General features: G+C 34.1%; 1 protein-coding gene and 1 long non-coding RNA gene across 2 annotated transcripts; both read right to left on the reverse strand.

The window, feature by feature from the left end:
• Positions 1-1084: 1084 nt before the first annotated feature.
• LOC104112941 (protein ECERIFERUM 2) lies at positions 1085-13916 on the reverse strand. The gene is made up of 3 exons (XM_070191764.1): positions 13453-13916; positions 6663-6740; positions 1085-2223 (listed from the first exon to the last, which is right to left on the reverse strand). Exons 1-3 carry the CDS (start codon positions 13798-13800, stop codon positions 1336-1338), a joined length of 1314 nt encoding a protein of 437 aa, XP_070047865.1. The 5' UTR covers positions 13801-13916; the 3' UTR covers positions 1085-1335.
• On the reverse strand, positions 2388-6656 carry LOC138903513 (uncharacterized). The gene is made up of 2 exons (XR_011412698.1): positions 5892-6656; positions 2388-4226 (listed from the first exon to the last, which is right to left on the reverse strand). It is a non-coding gene; the product is annotated as an uncharacterized lncRNA (long non-coding RNA).
• Positions 13917-19364: the final 5448 nt, after the last annotated feature.

Consider the following 19364-nt stretch of genomic DNA (forward strand, 5'->3'; position numbering starts at 1 on the left):
AACAGAGATACAACACATGCAATAGGAGAGAGTAAATTACCAGCCTTCTTCTGAAAACTCGAAAAAGTAAGGTCTCGTTTAATCGCAAACTCTAGAAAGAGTTGTTCTTCACAAATCTGATGATACTTCCGTGAAAATCAAAATTTCAGAAGAGATATACCTCAAGCAAGGATCGATGTTGAAAAACCCCAAATTTTTCTGATGGAAAGAATATGAACACTGTTTCGACCACCGCCGTCGTCGATCGAAACCAAAACGACAAAAACTTCTGGCAAGGGTACAACCGGAAGAAAGCTCACGATGAGAGGAGTCTAGATTCTCGCTCTGATACCATGTTAACTTGGAGTAATTGTGAGTTATGGCGGATCAAACGAGAGAAAACTCTAATGGTCGAAGAAGAAGAGAGAGATAAACGTGAGAGAAATTAGTTGGTCAAAATAAAATCTGACCAATTTGATCGCTATTCATATTTGTTGTCTTTATATATTTACAAGTATAGAAAAGAAAAAGATACAAATAATATGAGTTGCAAAGTATAAAGTAAATGTGTAGAATTTGGGTCGGGTCTCTAACTAAAGATTAGTGGGCCTGCTGTTTTCCTTTGTTGGACTGGGCTTGAGTAGTAGTCTGGTTAACATCTGTTACTTAAAACTAACTTTATGCTTGAATTTGTATAACTTCTCAATTTAGTTAGTTCTCTTTCTTCTAAGATCGGGAACAGATAATTAACTAAAAGCTTCAATACTTATATTTAAATATAGTTTATTCTTCTTCTATGCTCAGAAAATGACACGATTGAAGGATCTTGTAACGGGTTGTTCTACAAATGAGGCGCAATGTTAGATATGAAACCGGCAGCAGGCAGCTCTAGGCTTTAAATTGGACAATATAATAGGTAAAGGAAGAAGAGGAATAGATATTAGTTTGATCAAATTAATTTAATATTTCAATAATTAATATAACAAAAGGGTAATTCTGGAGTATCATAAATTTATTATTATAAAAAATACAAAAGTAACACTTGCTACATAAAAATTAAAATAGGAGAAGTGAGCATAATATCACAAATCACAAAGAAGGTGAATAAAGTCAAACGTCTCTCAAATTATCCATTACGAAAATTATTCAAAATTATAACTGTACTATCAAATACAACTGGTTCCATTCTCCATCCTAACGAAAATGGAGGAGTCAGAATTCCTCCACCTCAAACACATAATTAAGATTGCACTTAGGCTTCCAATATTTTCAGCCATATATAAAATTTTGTTCGACCTAACAAATTTTAATCAGAAGCCCATATAAATGGGGAGTTTTTTCCTCACTTTATTAATTTCAGAATACGCCTAATTCCTCTCTCAACTCATTTTTAAACCCTTCAATTTGATCTTCAGGCAAAACCAAATTCACTATCCTTCCACCTTCTTTACCATTCAAATTTTCAGGCCCTGCTAACACCAAAACAACACCTTCCTCACCAACCTCACTAATATTATAACTGGCAAAAAGTGGTTTTTTACCCCTAAGTTCAAACCCATAAATATTTGCCTTTTCAAGATTCACAAATGTAAGGTTTGCACCATACACAACAAAGTCTAATGTGCCATTCTCTTTCTCCATTAATTCTTCAACAACTTTAGTCTCATCCACACCCTTTTCAGCTATCAACTTTGCCAATTCCAAAACATTTGCCTCTGAAACTTTAACGTTATTAGCTTCAACTATGCTAATCATTTGACCGTTGTTAGACACTTGAGTTATTTCTCTGTCACAAGAGTTGTCCTTACTTATAATTGTCACAATCCCAGGCTCTGCTGATTCCCCCCTTACCTTTGCCAAAATTTTCCACATTGTAGCAGAAATTACATCAAAAGGCTTCACTTTAGCTGATTGTTTAGGTCCAAAAATCTTGGAAATGTGTTGGTTTAGTTCCTTTTCTGTAATGTGAAAAGAATGTGATATCATTTTGCAACTGTTGGTGATTCTCCAATGATCACCAACTGGATCAACCTTCTTTAGAGAAAATGGTAACTTGTCAACTGTAGATAATAATGGATTGATGAATTTATTGTTGGTTCTTGAGTTGTTAAGAGACTGAGGTGGGAGTTGACCAGCCATGATTTGTGCCCAAATGTTGATGAAATTTGAAGCTGAAAATACATCTCCAAGAACATGAGCCCAGCTTAGCCCTATTGACATCCCTCCACATTTGAACCAAGTGAACTGGACACAAAATATCCAATGTGAAAAAGAAAAGAAAAAAGTAATCAAGTCACATATCGAGTAATTACAAGCAAATTTCTATTATTATTATTATTATTATTATTATTATTATGATGATGATGATGATGATGTAACCCGATAAAAAGGGAACTTACACACTATAATAACCGAAGCTTTGTTGATCGCTCGTTTAAATAATCTTTACAATACAACAATAACAATAACAACAACAACAACAAACACAGTACAGTTTTACAGGGGGGTTTGGGGAGGGTAAATAGTACGCAGACCTTACCCTTACAATAAATGTGAAGAGACTGTTTCCAGTAGACCCTCGGCACGAGAAAAAAAATAAGAATATAGCAGTAAATAATCTTTATATTATCGGTGCATATAACTTAAATGATGTTATGTACAAAAACTAGAATTTTTAATTTGCAACTCAATAATAACAAAAGAAGCGGTGATAAATCATGATTTTGCATAAGATTAATTACACAAGGAAAGGGACTGAAGTTGTTCTTTTGTCAGGAAAAGATATTTAGGCTGATACTTTTTTGGAATATTCAGGAGAGGTCGATTCAGAAACCAAGTTTTATAAGTTAGGCAAGGCTTTGGTAACTTGTAAATGCACGTAAATGCTTTCATAAAAGCATATCATGGTACAAAGTACCAAATTCGATCTTGAAAAAGATAAGGGTCCTGTCCAGCTACCTTTTTCCCTCCGTACCAAATCAACTTCATATTTCAACGTAGGGTTGGTCATATATTAATGAACTACTTACAAAAAAAATAAAATAAAATATTGATATATAAAAAAAAGGAGACTTGTTACTTTTGGTACTTCAAGAAATGCAGGGCTTATAGCAAGAGTCAATTCTTGATTTTTATATGAGATAAAATTAAAAAGCCACGTAGCATAATGAAGCGATCTCAGGTTCAGATTCCAGTGGATACAAAAAAACTAGTAGATAATTTCTTCTCATTTATCCAAGCTTTAGTGGATAGAGTTACCTAGCATGTGTTACTGGTGGGAAATGATAAATATCCCGTGAAATTAGTCGATGTGCGTGTGATGTGATCGTACAAAAATTAAAAGCCAAATCATGTCGCGGTCAATTTCGCCCCTTTCAAACTTCAAGCTGGTTGCCCCGGGGCAAGGGTGAATACTAACAAAATTAAATTTGACTTTCATCTTCACTAATAAATACTCCTATAGGAAGTTAATAACGTCCCATCTATTAGGAAAGAGACCTATTCTCTATAATTTAATTTCGTATAATTTAATATTTTATAACCACGGTGAGTTTTATCCCTCTTTTAATAGACTCGTTAAAAATAAATGGCGGACTCTTTCTTTCGTTGATAGGTACATAAATTGTAATATGCTGAAGAACGATGAAGTCCACCACTTAATCATCAATAAAAGAGAAGTCTAGCTTCTTTCTGTCGATCCTACTTCACATCTTTAAAGTACTTCGTTTACTATCTCTGAATAATACTTCATTTTAGAGTGTAAAAAACAAAAAGATTTTAGTATAGCAATAGAATTGGAGATAAAAAATAAAATCGAATAGCTAGCAAGCGCCATTGCAAATTTTTTATACTCCCTCCGTTTCAAACTATGTGAACCTATTTGACTGGGCACGGAGTTTAAGAAAAAAAAGAAAACTTTTGAACTTGTGGGTAAAATGAAGCACATATATTTTGTATGTCTATAAATCATTGCATAAAAGTAAATTGTTTCTAAATAGTGAAATTGATCATTCTTTTTGACACGTACTAAAAAGAAAATAGGTTCACATAACTTGAAATGGAGGGAGTATTAGATAATCATTATTCATTAGAAGTATAACTTCTTAATCATCATCATTATTATTATTATTATTATTATTATTATTATTATTATTATTATTATTATTATTATTATTATTATTATTATTATTATTATTATTATTAATTTCTCAATCAAACTCTTTCAACTAGTGCAGAATCTAGAATATCTATATTATATTAAAATGAGGGTAGTATGCATTGTGGTTAAGCCAAGTGACAAGCTAAAATGAAGTCACTTGGCAATTTTAGGAGAACATTAATAATTAGAAATTTTAAATGAAAACATAATTAATGGAAGTAGTTTAATAAATCTTATACATAATCTAAATAGATCTTAGACAAATCTAATCTATATATCTATATTTATATTTATATGTATATTTGTATCTATATCTATATCAATATCTATATTTATATCTATATATTGATCTACTCATAGATATTCTTCTATATTAGCTAGAAATATGAAGGTAAAACATTAATTAAAAAACTATAGTAGAAAAAAATAAAAAATATAGAAAGACGTAAATTGAGATAACCTATGACTATTTATACTTTGGAGTAAGTTAAAATATAAAATAAACCTAAAATTTACTTAAGATATTAAAGATTTATTGAGTTTAAAAAATTAAGTAAATTCAAGCAGCAAAATAAGATCTTACATAAAGTATACAAATTATTTATAAGGTAAGAAAAATATTAAATAGTTGGTAAAAAATATTTAATAACAAGAATAAAAAAGTCATATTAATATTGATAAATCGGGTAAACGAATATTTTATACATAAATATTACTACAACATTTAGATATAATGTGTTCAAACAATTAAGAAAATATGTTTCTCTGATTAATATTTGAATTGAGTGCAATTAATTTAAGTTTTAAAGCATAACATATTTTTTTTGAAAATGCGATCCAATTTAGAATATAGAATTATAAGAATTATTTGAATTTGAGATGAGATTTTTTATATTTCGTAATGTTTTTTTATTTTTGAAAATATTACGTAAAGAAATAAAATGACAGTAAAAATATTACTAAATATTTAGATATAATGTGTTCAAACAATTAAGAAAATATTTTTCTATGATTAAAATAAAATTTTAACAATACAAAATAAATTTCTAATATAGGTAATTTTACTAATGAAAATTAAAAATTAAATTTGTATCTTAAAGCTAAAAAACAAAGAAAATTTAATTGCATCTACTACAAAAATAATGATGAGAGAGCTCAATACATTTGGAACATAATAATCAAATAGCTTATGTACTAATATTTTAGACTAATTCAAAGTTAAATTTAAAATAAAATAAAATAAAATATGATATTATTTTGGTTATAGATAAAACATTAATATAAAAACTACTTAAAATTTATAGTAGGGAAGAGAATGTATAAGAAAATAGAGGTAATGTGATGATACTTATACTTTAAATCAATTTAAAAACAAATAAATTAAATTATATTTACAAATATTACTGATAAATTTAAATGATTATAAAATTCTGAATAAGAGGATACAAGCATAAAAATATACCAAATTGCAAGAATAAAATATTTATATTTATTAAATACTATTAAAAGAATAATAAGAAAGACATTAATTTAATTATTAAGCTAATAAAAAATTATATGATAGTATAATAATATTAAATAATAAATAATATAATAACTATAAGAAAAGAACAAAAAGAAAAAAGAAATTGCATAAAAATGATGTGATAAATAAGACATATTTGACTTTCTACATCACAATTTATTTGCACATGATTCAAATAATCTACATCACAATTTGATATCATTTGTGTCCGCGCATCACACCGGATACTAATACTAGTTTGTATTTAATAATCAACATGCAAAACTAACTGACAACTGTAAATCTAGAGAATTAAATATAGTACAGCAGTTCATGAAATAAATTCGACAGTGACCTCTTCCAATACAGTCACCGCTAGGTCATCCCATCACGGGACCTTAATGAACGTGCACTAATTCAAGCTTGCGTTCTTGTATCATTAATAATTGCATGCAATTTTTCCTTATATACCAGACCTGATTCTCTCTCTCACATACACACACGTAGTCACGGGCGGATACAGAATTTAAGTTTAGTATAAAATTCATTATATTTTTAAAATTATAATTTCATATTATTTGTTATAATGTCAATGAATTTTATATATAAATTTATCTACCGCATTAAAAATATTGAGCTCAAATGAATCCGATAACAAAAGTTTACGTCGGCTCTGCGCACACAAAGAGAAATACATAGCGATCACAGGGAATATTATTCTTTAGAGCAAAATTTTCTCTCTTTAACCACCTTAACATCTTCAAAAACCCAATATTATTAGAAGAGTTTAAATTCTGCGATGATGCCGTAAAAAAAAGTTATAGAATCAAGTCGCTTAAAAAAGTAATTACAAGTAACTCTATTTAAGAAGCATTGACTCATAATCTAGAATGAACCGTAAAAAAAAAACTACTGTATATATTACACTAATAATGTAAAATTTAATAAAAGTGTTAGATGTAGATAACTTAAATCCTCATAAGAATTAGTTTAGAAGAGGAAGAAAATTTAGTTAATTACCTGAATGAATACAAGAGGTGCAAAGCCCAACTCAGGACCAAGAACTTGATCATAAACAAGCTGATCATTAACAGAAGAATCATTTGTTATTCCCGGTCAATATTCCTGTATTTGTAAATATTAATTCTGCAAAATATAAGTTAACGTAATGAAACAGTAAATAATGAATTCGAGCCCACTGAATTCACAGTGTTTCCTTAAGGAATTTAATCCCCTCCTAGTACCCAAGGTAATGGATTATTTCCTCCCAGGATAGAACGAATTACACACTGGTGTAGCGGTACTTCAAACCCCAGTGTTTCGGCGAACACAAAGTTCGGTAGCAAATCACACTTACAGTTGCTTTGTTTGAAGTTAAAAACAATGCAGAACGAAGGAGTATATACTCAGAAGAACGTATGGAAGTTCTGAGAGGAAGGAGTGCAATGTATAGCCAATTGTATGTTGAGTTCTTGGTAATTTCAGTTGAGTTCCGAGTGTTTCAGCTTCAACATTTGCTGCTCCTATTTATAGCAAGCAAGAGGGAGTGCAAGCCAAACGTCCACCCTTCATGGTGGAGCAAGCATTACATTCATGGTGGAGCAAGCACTTCATGGTGGAGCAAGCACTTCATGGTGGGAAGACCATTATCCGGCTGCCAATGATCAAATACACGGATTGGAAAATATCCGTTACAAATACGGATAATCTTACGTTAATATTTACTATTAACAAATAAATTTGGTCCAAAAAATTAATCAATCAATCGATCATTTGACCAAATCCAAATCCAAATCCAAATCCAAATCCGAATCCGAAGCCGAAGCCGAAGCCGTAGCCGTAGCCGTAGCCGAAGCCGAGCCGAGCGAGCGACGACGACGACGGCGCGAGGCTTGCTTTCTTCTTAACTCTTTAAGAGCTACAAGAAGAGCAATTATATATATACCCACCAAAAATGTCTTCCACTTCCAATATGGGACAATGTCTCATTGTTAAGAGGGGGAAACTTAAAATTTTACTCAAAATTTCATTTTCCCTCCATTTCCCATTCACCCTCATTTTAAGAATATTACATCTTAAATTAAAACCTCAACAATCCCCCACATGAATGGGGAATGGCTATATCATGGAAGTATGCATGGAAAAACTGTGTGATTTACAAGCAAGGATTAATCGCATCTGGATAAGTAGGTTTCCCTTTGAACTTTCCGTAGTAAACTTATGTCGGATATACTCGGTCAATCGGTAGATTTGATATCTTTGAACCGTCGATCTTTGGTGTATACCTAGACAACCATAAGTCACACAATCAACCCTTAACCGTCTTTGGTTCTCATTGTTGTGTTCGTTTCAGCCATGAACACCGCCTGGTTCATAAGTGCGTAGAGAACTGGCCTTACAAAGTTCTCCTTGAAGCGGCTCACACTTCACACTTAAATAGGTGATTCCTAAACGTGTCATCCTGTAGATACACTATTTGATATACCCCGTATCAAATTTAGAAATCATTAAAAAGCCTTAATGCTTTATCCTTGGTACTGAACATTGTCTCATCACGAGAATGGACTAAAATTTTATTTGACAATGTTGAACCGTCATTAATGACTTTGTTTGATCTCTTTGAACCTAGATCTTGGGATCTCCAGTCTTCTAGGTAGAGTTACCGCCACAATGACTTGTTCTCGGCCATAGCCCCATTCCCCTTGATGATTTCTCAACTACCTCTCTAGTTAGGCCTTTTGTAAGTGGATCCGACACATTATCACTTGACTTTACATAGTCAATTGTGATAATTCCTCTAGAGAGTAATTGCCTAACGGTTTTATGTCTTCGTCGTATATGACGAGATTTACCGTTATACATGACGCTCCCAGCCCTTCCAATTGCCGCTTGACTATCACAATGTATGCATATTGATGTCAACGGTTTGGGCCAAAATGGAATGTCTTCCAAGAAATTCCGGAGCCATTCAGCTTCTTCACCGGCTTTATCTAAGGCTATGAATTCAGCCTCCATTGTAGAGCGGGCAATACATGTTTGTTTGGACGACTTCCAAGATACCGCTCCTCCACCAATAGTGAAAACATATCCACTCGTGGACTTAGAATCAGTTGAACCGGTGATCCAATTTGCATCACAGTATCCCTCAATCACCGCAGGGAAATTACTGTAGTGCAATTCAAAGTTCTGGGTATGTTCTAAATATCCCAAAACTCGTTTCATTGCCATCCAATGAGATTGGCCTGGATTGCTCGTATATCGACTCAGTTTACTTATAGCACAAGCTATGTCTGGTCGTGTACAATTCATGATATACATTAAGCATCCCAATACACGAGCATAATCCAATTGTGATATGCTTTGGCCTTTGTTCTTTGCTAATGCAAGATTCACGTCAATTGGAGTCTTTGCAACTTTAAAGCCCAAGTGCTTGAATTTTTCAAGTACTGTCTTAATATAATGAGATTGTGACAATGCCAGACCTTGAGGAGTCTTATTGATCTTAATTCCCAGAATTAAATCAGCAACTCCCAAGTCTTTCATATCAAATTTGCTATTGAACATACGCTTAGTAGCATTTATGTTGGCAATGTCATTACTCATTATCAACATATCATCCACATATAGGCAAACAATGACTATGTGATTTGGAACATTTTTAATGTACACGCATTTATCACATTCATTTATCTTAAAACCATTTGACAACATTGTTTGGTCAAATTTCGCATGCCATTGTTTGGGTGCTTGTTTTAGTCCGTAAAGAGACTTAACAAGTCTACATACCTTCTTTTCTTTACCTGGAACCACAAACCCTTCGGGTTGTTCCATGTAAATTTCTTCCTCCAACTCTCCATTTAAGAAGGCCGTCTTAACATCCATTTGATGAATTTCAAGACCATACACTGCAGCTAATGCTACTAACATCCGTATGGACGTAATTCTTGTAACTGGAGAGTATGTATCAAAGTAGTCTAGACCTTCTCGTTGTCTATACCCTTTGACTACGAGCCTTGCCTTGAATTTATCAATAGTGCCATCATCTTTGATTTTTCTCTTAAAAATCCATTTAGAACCCAAAGGTTTATTTCCAGGAGGAAGATCAACCAATTCCCAGGTATGGTTGTTCAATATGGATTCTATTTCACTATTGACTGCCTCTTTCCAAAACAATGATTCCGAAGAAGTCATAGCTTCTTTAAATGTTTGAGGCTCATTCTCCAATAAGAAAGTCACAAAATCTGGTCCAAATGAAGTAGACGTTCTTTGACGTTTACTACGTCTTGGATTCTCCTGATTACATGTACTTTCTTTTGTTTCTTCCCGAGGTCGTTTAGATCCTTTACCAAACGACTCACATTCCTTTTTATACGGATATATATTTTCAAAAAACTCAGCATTATCTGATTCTATAACCGTATTATTATGAATCTCGGGATTTTCTGATTTATGAACCAGAAATCGATATGCTTTACTATTTGTCGCATATCCTATGAAAACACAATCAACGGTTTTCGGTCCTATCTTTACCCTTTTGGGTTTAGGAACTTGCACTTTTGCCAAACACCCCCACACTTTAAAATAATTCAAGTTGGGCTTCCTTCCTTTCCATTGTTCATAAGGAATGGATTGTGTTTTGCTATGGGGCACTCGATTTAATATTCGATTAGCCGTAAGAATGGCTTCCCCCACAAGTTCTGTGGCAAACCAGAACTTATCAACAACGCATTCATCATCTCCTTTAATGTGCGATTCTTTCTTTCCGCAATCCCATTAGATTGGGGCGTGTAAGGGGCTGTTGTTTGATGAATAATTCCATATTCTAAACATATTTCTTCAAAAGGAGATTCATATTCACCACCCCTATCACTTCTTATCATTTTTACTTTCTTGTTAAGTTGCGTTTCAACTTCATTTTTGTATTGCCTGAATGCGTCTATTGCTTCATCTTTACTATTCAGTAAGTAAACATAGCAATATCGAGTACCATCGTCAATAAAAGTTATGAAATACTTCTTTCCACCGCGAGATGGTATTGACTTCATGTCACAAATATCTGTGTGAATTAAGTCTAAAGGATTCGAATTCCTTTCAACTGACTTATAAGGATGTTTAACATACTTACATTCCACACATATTTGACATTTTGATTTTTCGCATTCAAACTTGGGCAGTACTTCCAAGTTAATCATTTTCCGCAAGGTTTTATAATTGACATGACCCAAACGCACATGCCATAAATCATTTGACTCAAGTAAGTAAGAAGAAGCTGGAATATTATTATTATTTTCAACAACCATTACATTGAGATTGAAAAGGCCCTCGGTGAGGTAACCTTTTCCCACAAATATTCCATTCTTACTAATTACAACCTTGTTGGATACAAAAACGCACTTAAAACCGTGCTTAACAAGAAGTCCAGTAGAGACTAAATTCTTTCTCATTTCGGGAACATGAAGGACATTGTTCAAAGTCATGACCTTGCCAGAAGTCATTTTTAGAAATACCTTCCCATATCCTTCAACTTTTGCTGTTGAAGCATTTCCCATATAAACTGTCTCTCCGGGTTCAGCAAGAGCATAGGTAGCAAAAGCCTCTCTAACTCCACAAACATGGCGAGTGGCTCCTGAATCAAACCACCACAGTTTAGGATTTCCCACCAAGTTACATTCAGAGAGCATGGCACACAAGTTATCAACATCATCATGGTTTACTACCATGTTTGCTTGACCCCTTTTCTTGTCTTTCTTCGGAGCACGACACTCCGTAGATTTGTGTCCGGATTTCCCACAGTTGTAGCAGTTTCCACTGAACCGCTTCTTGCTTGGGTTGTATTTCGGACCAGAAGCCTTCTTCCTCTTTTTGTTAGCTTCAACAATATTTGCTCCCATTATTGTTGAATTTCCACGGCCTCTCCTTTCAGCAGCTTTATTGTCCTCTTCAATTCTCAACCGAACAATGAGATCTTCAAGGGACATTTCCTTTCGTTTGTGTTTCAAATAATTTTTGAAGTCCTTCCACAATGGAGGCAACTTCTCAATCATTGCTGCTACTTGGAATGCTTCGTTGATTACAAGACCTTCAGCAAGTAGATCATGAATAATCACTTGCAATTCCTGGACTTGAGTAATAACAGACTTGCTATCTATCATTTTGTAGTCCAGAAATTTTGCGGCAACGAATTTCTTCATCCCGGCATCTTCAGTCTTATATTTCTTTTCAAGCGCATTCCACAATTCTTTGGATGTCTCCATGCTACTGTATACATTATACAGATTATCATCCAGTCCGCTAAGAATATAATTCTTGCATAAAAAATCAGAATGCTTCCACGCTTCAATCACGAGAAAGCGTTCATTATCTGGAGTTTTATCCGGCAGATCAGGAACATCTTCCTTGATGAACTTCTGTAAACATAACGTAGTTAAGTAGAAGAACATCTTCTGCTGCCAGCGTTTGAAATCAATCCCGGAAAATTTTCCGGGTTTTTCTGCCGGTGCCAACGCCGGTGTTCGGCTTGTCGTTGCGTTGGCAGTCGCCATCGGAACAGCTTGGTTTTCGTTTTCAGTCATCATCTTTTCTGTAAAAGAATGACACAAACAAACGTTTAATACACGTTTTCAAACTGGAGTAAAAATCACGTAGATTTTAATATCCAACAAAACGCCACGAAGGCTTTACTCTCCAAAACGGGAGTACACAAAACCACAAAGGTTTTAGTTTGCAGAATAATAAGAATAACACAAGTACAGAAATAAATATTAAATTCCTTAAGATTGTTATTCCCGGTCAATATTCCTGTATTTGTAAATATTAATTCTGCAAAATATAAGTTAACGTAATGAAACAGTAAATAATGAATTCGAGCCCACTGAATTCACAGTGTTTCCTTAAGGAATTTAATCCCCTCCTAGTACCCAAGGTAATGGATTATTTCCTCCCAGGATAGAACGAATTACACACTGGTGTAGCGGTACTTCAAACCCCAGTGTTTCGGCGAACACAAAGTTCGGTAGCAAATCACACTTACAGTTGCTTTGTTTGAAGTTAAAAACAATGCAGAACGAAGGAGTATATACTCAGAAGAACGTATGGAAGTTCTGAGAGGAAGGAGTGCAATGTATAGCCAATTGTATGTTGAGTTCTTGGTAATTTCAGTTGAGTTCCGAGTGTTTCAGCTTCAACATTTGCTGCTCCTATTTATAGCAAGCAAGAGGGAGTGCAAGCCAAACGTCCACCCTTCATGGTGGAGCAAGCATTACATTCATGGTGGAGCAAGCACTTCATGGTGGAGCAAGCACTTCATGGTGGGAAGACCATTATCCGGCTGCCAATGATCAAATACACGGATTGGAAAATATCCGTTACAAATACGGATAATCTTACGTTAATATTTACTATTAACAAATAAATTTGGTCCAAAAAATTAATCAATCAATCATTTGACCAAATCCAAATCCAAATCCAAATCCGAAGCCGTAGCCGTAGCCGTAGCCGTAGCCGTAGCCGTAGCCGTAGCCGTAGCCGTAGCCGTAGCCGTAGCCGTAGCCGTAGCCGTAGCCGTAGCCGAAGCCGAGCCGAGCGAGCGACGACGACGACGGCGCGAGGCTTGCTTTCTTCTTAACTCTTTAAGAGCTACAAGAAGAACAATTATATATATACCCACCAAAAATGTCTTCCACTTCCAATATGGGACAATGTCTCATTGTTAAGAGGGGGAAACTTAAAATTTTACTCAAAATTTCATTTTCCCTCCATTTCCCATTCACCCTTATTTTAAGAATATTACATCTTAAAATAAAACCTCAACATCATTCATAACCAGCCACTCCTCAATTGTTTTGCTACTCTTAGCTTCGATAATCCTAACACCACCGTCATTACATTTTATGAACGGCCGGCCGCCGCCGTCCTCCGACCTCCTAATCCTGCCGGAGGTCTCATAATATAGCTCAAGAAAATGAAACATGGGCTTTTTAAAGTCATATATATTCAAATCTTCAACTGCATCACTGCTGAAAAAATAAAGACCCTTAATGTAATGCAACTTCATGACCAAGTCCATGTTAGTAAATTCATGAACTTTATCCGCTCCGGTGATTTTCGCCGGTACGACGGACGATGACTTTACGTCGGAGATTAATTTCTCGACGTCCATGAATACCAAGATAGAGATTAATTAAAGATAGAAATGGTAAGGACTAGAAAATGAAGATAATATTTTGTGGGAGGGGAGAAGGTACCAAAAAGGGAAGAAAAGGGAGTGAATTTATAAGTTAGTAGAATAAATAAAATAATGTGAAAACGAAATAAATCATTAAAATGTAGGGGAAACGTTGGGAGATAAGTAATAAATAAGGGACCAAGTGATTTAATTTTCAAGCATTACCTATCTATTGGAATGCCAAGCAGTGAACCCACAAGTAACACTGATATTTGATAAAGACTTCTACACCCTCCTTCCAATTGATACGTCACTCTTTTCTTGTTAGTTATTAATCTCAAATATAATATCATATTTTAGACAACAAATTTCATAAGTTTTTTTTGTTATATATTAATCTTCATACTGTATCATAAATAATGGAGAAGGGAATATTATACACAGATTGCAAAAGCACATTGTTAGGCCACATGCGGCCATTTAATCAAAGGTAGGTACGTATTTGGGGTTGCCCAATAAATGATAAATGGAATTTTTTATATATATACAAAATTAGGATAATATTTACTCAGTTTAGTTAGATTTTTCTATTTATAAAAAGAAATTAGAGTACTTATAAGTTATATACAAATTCGTTCAAAAACTACAATTTATATACAACTTGTATATAATTTTTGATTGTATAGAATCCGATAAAAAGCTACAATTTACATACAACTTATATATAACTTGTATACAATTTTTTGTTGTACAAAATTCGGCCAAAATTTCATCCGTAGGCTCTTGCTTGAAGGCCAATATTTCATCCCGTAGAGTAGCCATATGCCCCGGAGAGAAGAACTTAGAAATAAACTATGGCGCCAATTTATCCCATGTATGAAAAGAATGATTAGGCAAGCATTCCAACCAATCCAATGCCTTCCCCCTTAGTGAGAAGGGAAAAAGCCTTAACCGTAATGCATCTTTCGAAGCATTAGCTTATTTGCTTCCCCAACACGCATCCACAAAACCTCTCAAATTCTTGTAAGTATTTTGATGCGGCGCCCTGGTGAAATAACCTCGTTGCTCGAGCAAAGTGAGCACCATATTAGTGATTTAAATATTGTCCGCTCTAATACGAGGGGGAATTATGGCACTTGCATACCTTCATTAGGCAAATTCTGGTATTGTACCGCTTGGGGTTTGTGGTGTTGGTGGAGATGAGGGAGGTGGAGGCACATTGTCTTGTTGCCCACAGCCTCAGCGATTTTATTGTTGAACTTGTGGAATTTCATCAAGTTGTTCTTCTTTACCATTCACCTCTCCGAGTGGTACGTTTTCAAGTTCGTTGTTTGCCATTAGAAACCTATAATAACTTCAACAAGTTAGAATCACAAAAGTAAAGGAAGATACCCAAGAAACAAACTCAGGTATATAGCTAACATCGTAAACTCCTCGGCAACGGAGCCAAAAATTACTCACATCCAAGTCACACCCCAAATAAGGGAATATGAGACAATCATTACAATAATAAAAATCCAACGCGAGTCGGGGTCGAACCTCAAGGAGTTTAGTATGGGTGTTATGGTAAACACTTAACTGAGAAACTTGAAATAACACAATTTAATCAAATAAAAGTGGGTATTAATTTTACTAATTAAACTAATAAGATTTGTGACTAAGCTAGCAAACAAGTAATAATTAAAATATATTTAAAATTTTATCAAATAGAGAAAAGTCTAGGGTTGTAATCTTAACCTAGGTGTAAGCCTAATGGGTAAAGTCAATTTATGCTTGCTTGATAGATCAGGGTTGTTATGACTCTCAATACTCAAGTACTCATTCAATACCTCTCGGATAAGGAGTGATTATGCACAATTTAGCTTTCTAAAGTTCAAATGGGTAGCTATAAGTGCAATTGAATATGAGTCCAAGTTAGATTATCCCTATCTCTAGTTCAAATATGTTAATTAAACTAATCAATAACTCTACTAGTTCAATTTCTTGTTAGCCAAGTTTTCCTAGACTAAGTTTCTCTTTCTCAAGTAAGAACAAGGTCAAAAAGGCATGAATCAATATTTGCAACCATCAATTCTAACTTTAAAACATAAACAAGGTTAAATAACACTAACCCAAGCAATAGCAAGCATAATATTAATAACCCATAAGATTTACACAATAGAGTTGGATCACAACCCTAGATAAAAGTCTAGCTACTCATACTAAGAGTCATGAAAAGATAAAAATAAGAAGAAGTTAAAGACATAAAACAAAAATTAAATGAAAGAGTAGATGATCTTCTCCAATTATAGCTCAAACTTGCTTCAAATAACTAAAAATAATTGACTCTTAGCTGCTACAATGAAAATATGCCCTGAAAAAGTCATAAAGTTCTATTTATAGAGCTCCCAAAATCTTCGACAAAAATGCCCTTCGGAGGATTCTGCGGCTGCACGTCAGCTTTTACGGTCTGCACTTTGCTGGATTGATATTACTTGTGCTTTCAGTAGGAGAAGTAGGGGCGTACATGGACCGGGTTCGTTCGAGTTTTATCAAAACCAAACCAAACCAATTATATCGGTTTGCATTGGTTCGCTGTTGTCGAGTTTTCAGGTTTTTTTGTTACATGAATATTATTTCAATTTTACTTTGTTCAAGTTATAAATAAAGTTTTGATAAGTGAATATATGTTTAGTAAAAATTGACAATCATATGATCTTTTAAAATATTCTTAAGAGAAAATACTTTTAGTAACACGTGATAGTTATTTTCTTAGCCGTCTAACAATAATTTTTTGTTGATGTATGCTTTCAAGGTTAACCGAATTTAATAATTAAACATAAATATCAATATGATACCTAACTAATGATATGTTCTATTTAATTTTAAATTATCGAAATACCATTTCAAATTTGAAAAAGATATAAGAAATCTTGGCATATGAATATGAAAGAACAAAGGGATGATTGATGCATTTCAATAACACTTGATAAGAAAGTGATACAAGCCATTATTTAAGGTAAATAAAAATGAATGCACTACATAGTTCTATTCAATAATATATCCCATGAGAGGATCCCAAATATTTCTAGACACTTTTTACAGAAAATTCTATATAAAGTTTTAAAAGTATAATATATATATATATATATATATATATATATATATATATATATATATATATATATATATATATATATCGGTTTGGTTCGGATTTGTTTTACTCAATACCAAACCTAATCGGATTTTTTAATCGGTTTGTTTTGACTTTTCTATTTGGTACAGTTTTCTGGTTCGGTTTAAACACTTCTAAGGAGAAGTCTGCGGTCGCACTTCAGCTTTTGCAGCCGTACTTTAATTTTTGCGGACTGAATTTGAGGAGGCTTCAAACTTGTTCAACTGCTCATTCTGATCTTTCAAGCTTGTCAGTGCGAACCTATTTTGCGGACCAAGTGCGACCGTACATTTTACTTTGTGGACCGCACTTCTGCCAAATGTCTTTGAAGCTTCAGTTCTTCCTCTACAGCTGGATTCCTTCTTTTACGGATTGCACTTGCTTTGCGGATCGCACTTGCTTTTGCGAATCGCACTTGCTTTTGCAGTTGCAGGTGTAATTTTGCGGATCACACTTTTATCATCACTTCTCCTCTTTACTAAATTTGGCTAAAACATCTCTTTTTTGAGTCATTTTTTTTTTTTGAACTTACATTTTCTAGCACACCTGCAATTCAACTATTTTTATTAGATTAGGAGACAAAATCCGTATTTTCGGACTAAAAACTATAACAAAAAGGTACTAATAAAAGGTTAAAATCCACACTTATCAGGGTCCTTCTCTGAAGAGGCTATTGGAAATTGGTAGAGTGGATCATGGTCTTTATATTCTTCACATGCCTCCCACTATATCTATTACCGCCTCTGTTTCTCTTGATAATTTAGTTACTACTGTAGCACCTATTGCTTTTGCTTTTCCATCAGTTTCTCTTAATGTCTCAAATAATGATGTGTCACCTAGCGCTTGCTCTTTACATACTAGTGTTAATGATGTTTCTTCATCTTCTGTGTTTTCAACCTCATGTAATTCTACAACTATTAATAAAAATGATATTTTGTGGCATTAATGAATGGTTACATTCCTTTTGTAAAAATAATTTCTATCCCACATATGTTTTCTAAGTTTTCAGCAAAACAATTATTTACTTGTCCAATATGTCCCATGGTAAGACAACAGGGAACACCTTTCTCTGATAGTACTACTCATTCTTCCAGAATTTTTCAACTAGTTCACATTGACTTGTGGGGATCCTACCATATTGCTACTTACAATGGTTTTAAATATTTTTTAACTATTGTAGATGGCTACAGTTGGGTAACCTAGTTTCATTTACTCTCATATAAAGGAAATGCATTTTCCACTATCAAGGCTTTCATAAATATGGTGTCCACTTATTATAGTACCATTGTCCAGACTATAAGGGCAGATAATGCTTTTGAACTAGGGTCTTTTTCTTCCTATGCTAAGTATATTTCTTTCATTGGGATGGTCTCTCACCAAACCACTTGCTCACACACCCCACAACAGAATAGTATTGTTGAAAGGAAACACAAATACTTATTGGAAACTATTAGAGCCCTCTTGTTTCAGTCCAGACTACCTACTAAATATTGGGGTGAGTGCATTCTTACTCCACTTACCTAGTTAATAGATTTCTCTCTACTGTTATTTCTAATAAAACTCCATATTAGGTGTGTAAATGGTCAACCTCCTTCTTATAATCATCTAAGATCTGTTGGTTGTTTGGCCAATGCATCTGTTCCCATACCTCATGACAGGGATAAGTTACAATTCAAAGTTATCCCTTCTATATTTTTGGGATAAAGGGATATAAACTACTCCACTTATATACTAAATCCATTTTCTATTCGAGAGATGTCTCCTTTGTTGAGCATATCTTTCCCTCTACCTCTTGTCCTTCTGTGTTTTTCCCTCCTTCCTCTCAACCTTCCTCTGAGTCTTTTGATATTCCTTCCTTCTCCTTTCCTTTTTCTTCTTTACCCCCTACTTATGCTTCCTTTCCTACTCTCCCTGGTCCTGCTACACCTTCTCCTTTTTTCCTTCCTTCTCTTCCTCCTATTAGAAGATCTTTTAGGCCTTCTAATACTCCGGTACACTTAAAGGATTATGTGTGCAACTCTGTCCCACACTCTGTCACTTCTTTACCTCACCTTCCTTCTTCTGGTTCTAATAACTCTACTGCAACATGCATGTAAGAGCCTCAATATTATCCATATGTTGTATCAAACCCTACTTGGCAGGAGGCCATGCTTAAGGAGTTGCAAGCTCTAGAGACTAATCAGACTTGGGATATTGTTCCCCTATTCCTCGAAAGAAAGCCATTCCATGCAAATATGTCTATAAAATTAAACAAAAATCTGATGGTAGTATTTAGAGGTACAAGGCCAGGCATGTCATTAGGCATGATGCTCAAAAAACTGATACTAACTATAATGAAACTTTCTCCCTTGTTGTCAAATTAACTAATATCAAGTGCCTCCTTGCTATTGCACCCAAAAGGTCT

Source organism: Nicotiana tomentosiformis, chromosome 12 (assembly GCF_000390325.3).
Source record: "Nicotiana tomentosiformis chromosome 12, ASM39032v3, whole genome shotgun sequence".
Classification (NCBI taxonomy): domain Eukaryota; kingdom Viridiplantae; phylum Streptophyta; class Magnoliopsida; order Solanales; family Solanaceae; genus Nicotiana; species Nicotiana tomentosiformis.

What these genes read in the sequence shown, in the direction of transcription:
- LOC104112941 (XM_070191764.1), bottom strand. Translation starts at nt 13,800, where the DNA reads ATGGACGTCGAGAAATTAATCTCCGACGTAAAGTCATCGTCCGTCGTA. An exon ending in AGTGGCTGGTTATGAATGAT is followed by an intron (nt 6,741 to 13,452) that starts GTTGAGGTTTTA and finishes ATAACAAATGAT; the next exon opens with TCTTCTGTTAATGATCAGCT. An exon ending in CACCTCTTGTATTCATTCAG is followed by an intron (nt 2,224 to 6,662) that starts GTAATTAACTAA and finishes TTTTGTGTCCAG; the next exon opens with TTCACTTGGTTCAAATGTGG.